This window comes from Bubalus kerabau, chromosome X (genome assembly GCF_029407905.1).
Source record: "Bubalus kerabau isolate K-KA32 ecotype Philippines breed swamp buffalo chromosome X, PCC_UOA_SB_1v2, whole genome shotgun sequence".
Taxonomy (NCBI): domain Eukaryota; kingdom Metazoa; phylum Chordata; class Mammalia; order Artiodactyla; family Bovidae; genus Bubalus; species Bubalus kerabau.
Genome location: NC_073647.1, coordinates 100,077,738 through 100,087,164, shown reverse-complemented (window position 1 = coordinate 100,087,164; position 9,427 = coordinate 100,077,738). Strand labels below are relative to the sequence as shown.

Genomic DNA, 9,427 nt, shown 5'->3' with positions numbered 1-9,427 from the left:
ATATTGGAGGAGAATATGTTGCTTCAACCACTTAGGGTCAGTGCCCCTCACCTGCAGGAAGCAGGTACTGACAGATTTCTCTGCCCCTTTCCCCTCAGCAACAATATTCTCCTAAAATAAAAAGGGGGAAATGAGAGACTTAACTTAGGCAGGTTGATAAGGAGTCAAAGCCTAAGGCCCCTTTAAGGAGGAGATAAACATTCTTTCTTTTTCACAGTCTTTCCTATAGATATGTAGGCCTCGTAGGCAGCAGTATCTCTTATTCAAGGACATGCCTTTTTTTTTTTTTTTTTTTTTAAGCTTTGGATATATGTTATGGGAGAAGGTCTGGGTAAAAACTTCCACAGCTGTAGCTCTGGGTTAACCTGTTCCTTCTGGCTGATCTCGTGCTGATGTCATCCCAGGAGGTATGTTAGAGGAAAGGGTCTGGAAAAATTCTCGCAGTCTTGAGGTATCTTTTATCTATTCTCAGCAGCTAGTTGAGAAGTGTATAAAGCCTTGCTTAAACTAGTGAGGTGGGTTCTCTCCTGCTCCCTTCTGATGTCTATGTCTGAAGCTTTTTCTGTCACTTTCACTTTAGATAAAATCTACACAATGCTCCAAGTGACTGAGACTGTCTTGACTGAGACTGTCTTTGGTCCCGAGTTAAATCTTCTCCTTCGGAGACCACGAATCTGGCGGCACTGTTCACCATTCACCATAAGATGTCACAACTCTAGAGTCAGTATTCATGTTTGTCTCATGCCAAGCACCACTGAACCTGAAGCATTATATAGACCTTCTTATCAACTTTCTATAGCCATCTAACAGAGAATATTTAAAATGTGATTTAAGGTTATCCTGTCCTATTCAAAGTGTGTAAACATTCTACTCACATGATTTGAATAGGACAGAATCTTGGCGACCCCATGGACACTAGTTTGCAAGTCTCTGCTATTCATGGAATTTTTCAGGCATGAATACTGGAGTGGGTTGTCGTTTCCTCCTCGAGGAAGTCTTCCCAATCCATGCCCCATGCATCTCCTGCATTGGCAGGTGGATTGTTTACCACTGGGAATGTTTGGGAAGCCCCAAACATTCTACTTAGGCAAGCTCAAATGACCTGAGAGACTTACCATTTTCAAAGTTTTTTCCCTTGTATTGTACTTTCCTTGTCATTGAAAGGTCCAGACTCTCTCTACACTGTATAATCTGTGTAGCATGTAACACTTGTCAGTATTTAATATTATTAATTTCCTCAAAAATCAAAATCCATCTCATTCCCTCCTCATTTCTTTCACTGTTTAAGTTTGTTACATGCTTAGCTGGTGTCTAAAATAGAGACAAAAGCAAAGACTGGGCAAACATTGCCACTTTTATCACAGAAAATGTTTTCACAGCCACAAATGATGGGATACCCTAAGAAAATAATTACAGAAATTAAGGTGCATAGAGCACAGAGCTGGAACCAAGATGTAATTATCCAAAAAAAGGAGTGATCACTAAGTATTTCAAATGGGGAAGAGGAAATTATGTTCTTAAAATTCATGGGGAAAATTCATACACAAAGTCCTCTGTTCCACCATTATCCTATGAAGGGAGCCCCAGAGAAATCATCCCTGGAGGGAAAGATACACAGAGTGGAATTCCTGGTACAGAGTGCACTTCTCCTGTGATGGGGAGTGGGAGGGGTCGGGGAAAGCCTCGTGGGCGTGGCTTTGCGTGGCGTCCAAGATGACGTCACAAACATCAACCGTATCCCACGACACCATGGGCTGAGCTAGTGCCAGCGGCAGCTGCGTCTGGTGAGGAAGCTTGCCCTCTGTACCCATGAGGTAAAAGCCATGGGAGCAGTAGAGAGTCGGATGCCCTCGAACAGAGTGGGGCATGCCCCAGAGGAGCCAGGTGCTCCTGAGGGGGAGGAGGAGGCCGAAGAGGTAGCAGGGGCAGTGATAGAGGAAGGGGAGGAGAGGGAAAATGCCAGACCCACCACTAGTCAAGGGCGCCACAAGCGGAAGACAGGCCCAGAAGGGCAGCTCACAAAAGCGACCCACAGGAAGAGAGCAAAAGACAGATTCGAGTCCATTTATAAGACACTTTTTCTGAGAGGAGAAGGGAGTGATGTTCAGATCCGTGCCCTGGGGGAGGAGTGGAACTTGCACAAGGTCTACTTGTGCCAGTCAGGATACTTTGCTAGCATGTTCAGTGGTGCGTGGCGTGAGACAACCATGGATATTGTAGAGTTGCAGATGCCTGACGAGAACATTGATTGTGAGGCACTGCACGAGGCCTTAGGTTTCCTGTACCGAAACTCTGTGCTCATCCCACCCAGTCGAGTGGTCCCCATGCTGGCCACAGCCAGCATGCTGCAGCTGGACAAGCTGATTCAGCAGTGCGGGGAGGTAATGAAGGAGACGGTCAGTGATCAGACCGTGTGCAGCTACTACTGCTCTGCTGAGAGCTACGGACTCCAGAACATCAGGGCCATGTGTCTTCAGTGGCTGCTGGACAATCTAATGACCCAGCATAGTGAGGAGTTATTGAGAGAAATTAGCCTGGATCTCATGAAAGAGGTCATTGCCTCTTCAGAGCTCATCGTGATGGAGGTAGAGATGGATGTGTACACGACGCTGAAAAAGTGGATGTTCCTGCAGCTGCAGCCGACATGGAGAGGCCCCCGCAGAGACCTACTGCCTGACGCCGACTCGTGGTTTGCCAGGTCCAGGCAGGAGTCAGAGGGCACCGCTTTCCTGGAGACCGAGCAGGGCAGAGCCTTCGTGCCAGCGTTCCAGCAGCTGCGGCTTGCCTACATAATCTGCGACCTGCCGTCAGCACGCATCATCGACCAGGATGCACTGATCCCTGCCACGTGGCTGGCCCCAGTGTACAAAGAGCAGTGGCTTGCCCTCCTCCGGGCTGAGCAGACCAGAGACCTCGGGCCCGTGGATGTCTTCGTGTCCGACCTCCAGAGGACCAGCATGCGGTGCGGGGGCCGGCTCCTCAGGGATGCGCAGCGCACCTGGCGGTGGGCAGGCTTCAACTTCGGCTGGGACTTGGTGGTGTGCTATGCCAACCGGCGCATCATTTTCAAGCACAGCGCGCTGAAGAAATCTTGCGGTCTCGGGGTCAGCTTACTCTGGCAGAGAAAGGTCGCGTTCCGCTTGCGCCTGGCCTCCTTGGACAGGGCTGGAAGAGCCATTTTCCGGAAGCAGACAGAATTCCAAGTGCTTTCCCTGGGAAAGGATGAAGAGCTAGAGGTGGTGAATCTGGAGAACGAAGATGTGGTTTTCCCCATATATGTGACCTGTAATTTCCTGTACCTCCCCAGAGAGGGGCGTTTTCCTCAGTGAGGACTCCTGAAAACAAAATCTCAGAGAGGTGAGCAGCTCTTTCCCTGGGGTCAGGGACGACCAGCTTTGTCCAGATGCCAGCTCCTTCTGCGGGACCAACCGGACTTGCCCACCTCTGGTGGCCCAACTCTGTCAGAGTCTTTGTTGAACTGTAGCTCATAATACTTGAGGTTGTTTACCTGAGCCTATGAAGAGGAGAAATTTTAAAGCCCTGCTCCCCCAACACCTTTAGAACTTATTTGTGCTGTTAAAGTGGCAACCTGTCCTCCTGGTTTACCATCCATCAATGCCCCCTCCCATCATTTCTGCCAAGTCAAAGACCAGTTGACTTGAGAGAGCAACCTGTGAACCTACCTACTCTACCACTGTTAGGGAAACTCTTTTAAAATATGCATTTCCTTTAGCTTGATTAAAGGAACGTTAAAGAAACAGTTTGGTTTCTCTTTCAGTTCGCGTGTTTAGAGCCACTCTGCCCCACTCATTACCACCACTACCGCTAGCTTCCTTTGGATTGCTTCCCTTTCCCCATTCCCTGCCACTGAGTGTGTAGTACTTGGTTCCCATGATCTCTCACTCTGTGAACGCACCCAGGCTACACTGATGATCTTCTCTTTATTGGTTGTTCCTCAATATTCTTAGGTTAGTTGACTTTATATCATATCTTGATGTTAGTTTGGCTTTATTTTGCCTTTCCTAGCGTTTTAACCCTAGAAAGATGTCTCAAATCTTATACAACCCTATATTGGGGGTGGAGTGGAAGGCAGCAGATTGATTCTATGAGGACATCTCGGTACTAGACAGACTTTTTCTGCGGCACACAGTCATGAATTATTTATGCACCAGAATGCACTCTTTAAGCACCTTGATGGCCTTTGCCCTTCAGAAACATTCGACCTTGGAATTGTACTTGGAAAGACTTCTTCCCGCTTAAAAACAGGTCTGGTAACCTCTGGAAAGGAACGGTTTTGAATTATAATGGGAATTATTTGGCATCTGGAAGTGGGATCACGAGAAGTCCACACTAGTAATCAAAAGGGTAAGATAAAAATTGTTTTTGTCACAAAAGGAGAAGCACACTAGTCACGATTTGAATTTGTTAGTTTCTGATTACTGTTCACTTACAAATTGTCACCATCCCATTCCCTCCATTGAGTCATTTTGAGGTCAAAGAATGGAAAACTCTATTTAAGAAGCCATATAAATAATAAATACATGCTTGGAAAGAGTGTGATAAATTAATACAAGATGAACAACAAAAAAAAATAGTATACTGTATTGGTGTTTGGCGGATTCATGTTGATGTTTGGCAAAACCAATACAATATTGTAAAGTAATTAGCCTCCAATTAAAATAAATAAATTTAAATTTAAAAAAAAATAGTCACCAGATTTTAATGCTTTACTTAGTTGAAATCAGAATTTTCCTTACTGGTGGTTTATGTTTCTCTTCCCAATTAGATTTTATCCATTGTCGTTCAGTGAACAAATTCCTTTTGACTTTATCCATTCATTCCTTCCTTATACTCTTTAAGGAGATTTGAAAGGCTTTGTTATCACAAATCCACATACTAGTATTAGAGTAATATTTACATGACAGTTACTTATATGAAATGGTTTAACCAGGAAGCTGCTGTTGCATCCTTCAATGTTTGCCCTTAATTTTGCAGCCTCCTACCCTTTCTCGTGTTCCCTTATATTCTGTATACCTAACCAACTACAAACAATAGACTTCATTTTATTTGTGTTTCAAAATAACTGGGGAGAAGAGTAAGTCATGATTCAGTTGAAAGGTAAAATTTATTATTAATATTTTTTTTTCGGTAAGAATTTCAATTTCTTTATATAAACTTTCTAAGCAATTTGAAATTCCTTTTTCTCGAGCTGAATGCCAAGATGCCATTTCATCTAAACAGAGGTATCCTCAGTTGGGAAATTCAGAGACTACTTAGCTACAAGTGTACCTTGACTGAAAGATCTGCTTTTGTTTTTCTACCCAACTAGCTTTAAATCCTTAAATTGCTTGTTGCTGCTTACAGTAGAAAGATGTTCAATAATGTACAAACAGTGACAGCTGAAATACACTCATTTAAACATTTAAACTCTCACAAACCCTGACTGTTGCCATTTGCCAGTTTGGGCAATTTAGCCAATACCTGTCTCTATTTTTTCACTTTTTTTTGTTTTCTTTTTGACTGCTCAGGATGAGGAAGAAACCTTTTCCCATGTTGATACTCATTTTGTTAGCCTCTTCGTAAAGGCATGGGGAGATGGGGAGGCAGGGCAAAATGTATAGTCATGGTAACGCTACAGGAAACCATCAAGCTAAATAACAGCAAACTAAACGCCACACTAAAGGAGATGTACCCCTATGGGATACCACGTGGTCCTTGACAATGATGAGGATTTATCCCTGTCTCTGTCTTTCCCTCTCTGTATGTCTGCCGCTCTCTCTGTCTTCCCCTATCTCTGTCTCCATTATGTCTGTCTGCATCCCTGTCTAATTTCTACCTTCTGTCTTTGTCTACCTCAGTCTCTGTCTCAGACTGCCTATCTTTGTCACTGTCTGTCTCTGTCTTACTGTCTGTATCTTTCTGTTTCTCTCTGTTTCTGACAATCCGTTTGTGTCTGGGTCTCTATGTTTCTGTCTCTGTCTCTGTATTTCTCCCATGCTTCTGTATCCTTCTGTATCTGCATCTCTCTGTGTCTCTTTCTCCATCCGTCTGTCTTTGTCTTTCCCTTTCTGTCCCAACCTGTCTCTGTCTTTCTCCCCACCCCCAACCTTGTTTCTCTCTGACTCTCTCTCTCTCCCCATCACTATCTCTATGTCTGTTGGCTCTCTTTCAGTGTGCGTCTGTCTTTCTCTGTCTCTCAGTCTGTCTGTCTCTGTCTTTCTATCTGTGTCAATCAGCCTCTGCCTGTCTCCCTGTCTCTGTCTGCAACCATCATTCTTTGCCTTAGTTTGAATGTGTGTCTGTTTGTCTGTCTTCGCCTCCTGTTGTCAAGCGTGTGGAGCTCCTGAAGGCAGTCTATGAGAACGCTCTCCTGTTTGGAATGTATCTCTGTGCTCCCCTAAGAAAGGCTCCTGGAGTGGCAGGAAAGAAGTTCAAAGAAACCCCTGCAGAGGCTACTCAGTGGCCCCAAACCCTCCATCCCTCTTCCTGCAAAGTCCCACTGTGGATTATTACCAACTTTCTGGCTTGCGTGCAAATGCAGTGCTGCGTTAAATCAATTTCCAGCCATTAGGAACCTGTAATAATCCCTTTCACTCAGCCCTTCAAGCCTGTTTTCCCCAGCACCCAATTAACTAATAGCTGGGACTTGGGGCTCCTTTGTCCTGGGTGACTCCTCACGGAATCCCTCCCCCCAGAGTGCTCCCCTGGTCCCCTTGATTGTCTCCCTGTCAGAACCCGCCTCACAGGCCAGGCAGGAGATTATTGAGCTATTAGAATGTGTAAAGATGGGGGCTCTATGCTAATGGAGATGAGAGATAAATAAAAATATTTAACTTAATTAACCAAGCAATCAATTATGACTTGAATGCTATGTCCTCCCTGTAAGGTCCTATCTTAATGTTTCCACTTTAAAAAGTCAATAAATCATCATGTTTATCTATGAGTCTCTCAGTGTGCTCCCTCTCTCCACTTACATATTTTCAAAATAATCATGTTCTTCAAGATCGAGTTCTAACACATTCAGACTCGTCTGTCCTACTGAGTGCCAGGCCCTGAGCTACAAATAGGAACCAAGAGCAGTGGTCTCCCAAAAGGCTACTTACACCCTGGGGAGGAGCACCAGGTGAGTTAGGGGTTGATAAGAAAATACTGGAAGTTCCATTTCTATTTTTTAAAATATTTATTTGGCTGTGCTGGGTCTTAGTTGCCGCTTGTGGGATGTAGTTTCCTGACCAGGGATTCAACCTGTGTCCCCTCCATTGGGAGGGCAGAGTCTTAGCCACTGGACCATCAGAGAAGTCCCCATTTCTATTTATTTATTGTTAAGCATGCCTTCTGTTAATCTCTATTCTTGTGTTTTCTTTATCATGACTGTAATATATGAATGGGCTTCCGAAGTGGCTCAGTGGTAAAAAATTTGCCTGCAATGCAGGAGACACAGGTTCAATCCCTGGATCAAGAAAATCCCCTGGAGAAGAAAACAGAGACCCGTTCCAATATTCTTGCCTGAGAAATCTCATGGACAGAGGAGCCTGGCAGGCTACAGTCCGTAGGCTCTCAACGAGTTGGACATGACGTAGCAACTAAAACAACAACAATGTATGAATACAGAAGTACACGGGTGTCATTTTTTAATTAATAAATACCCAAATATCGAGGGGACATAACTTAAAATTTTTAATCATGGGGTACCCAATCAAAAAAGTTCAGAGATGACATATGTAGAGCGGTAGTTCTCCAAGAGGAAAGTGGGAAGTGGGTGAGAGATTTAGAACGCTCTGGAGAGAACCTTTTCAGGATGGACTTGCCCATCCTCCTGGCCAGAAACCATAAGAGTCACAGGAGAACAGGTGGAAACTGTTTGTCATGTTTTAAATCTCCAGGTGGTTTATACTGATCCTCCACCCTCTCTAGTCCCTGCTGAGACCTGCCCAACCACTGACTTCTGGGAAGCTCTCTTCCACCCCCTCCCCAGCCTGCACTGGACCATCCTGGGGTGTCCAGGTCTGAGGGTGGGCCCATTGTCAGTTCCCGCAGATGTGGGGGTTTCTACCTGGTGCCTCTTTCCATAAGGTGTGAGAAGGGGAAGACCAGTGTGCTGGCCTCCACACATCACCCTCAGTGAAAGGCATTACACACACACGTCATGCGGCAGGACTTCCCAGGTGGCGCTAGTGGTAAAGAACCCACCTGCCAATGCAGGAGACAGAAGAGACAAGGGTTTGATCCCTGGGTCGGGAAGATCCCCTGGAGAAGGGCATGGCAACCCTCTCCAGTATTCCTTCCTGGAGAATCCCGTGGACAGAGGAGCCTGGCGGGCTACAATCCATAGGGTTGTAAAGAGTGGGACACGACTGAAGCAACTGAGCACGCACACTTGGGGCCGAGCTGGAAGGTGGTTTCCGGGACTTGGTCCCCAGGGAGTCCCTGAGGACCCACCCCTCCAGACAGAACACAAAGGGCCAGGTTACTCAACGTGCAGCCTCACCACCCTTTCTGCAGTCCTTTTCTCCGAACTTTCAGCACGCACTGCCCTCTTGTTGCCTCTCTTGTCCCCGAGGAATTTACACTGAGTAAAAGGCCTGTCCAGAGGGCTGATTTAGGAAGGGAAGACGCTGAGGACCGACAGACGCATGGCTGCGAAGCAAGCCCTCCAACCAGACCTGTCAGTTAGGAGGCTGCCCTGCCCACACCTGCGCTGGGGTGGTGGTGCTAAGAGGTTCTGACCCAGGCTGGTGGGAGCTGGACGCTGAGTCCAGGGCTGCCCACCCACCGGCCTGCTGGCAACCCTGGAGATGGCCAGACATGAAGAAGTCGGCCCATGTGACTCCATGTGTGATGGAGACAAGAAAGAGAAGATGGAAAGCTGGTCAGAAATGAGACACACGGAGAGAAGGCGGTGTCGGGCAGGGTAGACCCTGTGGCCAGAGCCAGCCCAACGGGCAGCCGTTTCCGAAACCGCCTCCGCGGGCGGCCACTCCTGATTCTGAGACAGTGCTGCCCCTTGTTCTCCAGGTGGTCTGGGAGCATCGGGTCCCTGCAGATGCCAGAGCCAAGGGAAGCCAAACCTTGGGTAATTGTCCGCTTCCCAGGCAGAGCCTCCACATATGTGGGCGGGGGCGGGGGACACACGTGGGCAAGGCCATCTCGTGTGCCCCTGTCTCCACACCCACCTCCGTTTCAGGCTGAACTGGGACCCTTTCCACTCCCAGGTCAGCCCTGGGGGCTCACAGCAGCAGGATTCCCGCGCTGCAAATATTGACTGGAAAGGAGACTGGAATGCGGCTCTCATTTTGCCCCCTGGGATTGGCCGAGTCCGGCCCTCCCTGGAGGTAGCCTGAAGGCGAGATGAGTTTCTTTCCGTGGCAGCTTGAGACCCTGGGGACTTGTCTCTGCCTTCACACGGTCTCTTCTAGAAGGACATTCG

General features: G+C 47.0%; 1 protein-coding gene across 1 annotated transcript; it reads left to right on the top strand.

Annotated features, from left to right (window-relative positions):
* The first annotated feature begins 1,115 nt into the window (after positions 1 to 1,115).
* On the top strand, positions 1,116 to 3,760 carry LOC129638571 (germ cell-less protein-like 1). Its single transcript, XM_055563094.1, has one exon. It carries the CDS (start codon positions 1,824 to 1,826, stop codon positions 3,327 to 3,329), a length of 1,506 nt encoding a protein of 501 aa, XP_055419069.1. The 5' UTR covers positions 1,116 to 1,823; the 3' UTR covers positions 3,330 to 3,760.
* Positions 3,761 to 9,427: the final 5,667 nt, after the last annotated feature.

Excerpts from the sequence above, each read along its gene's own strand:
- LOC129638571 (XM_055563094.1), top strand. The coding sequence starts at position 1,824 with ATGGGAGCAGTAGAGAGTCGGATGCCCTCGAACAGAGTGGGGCATGCC.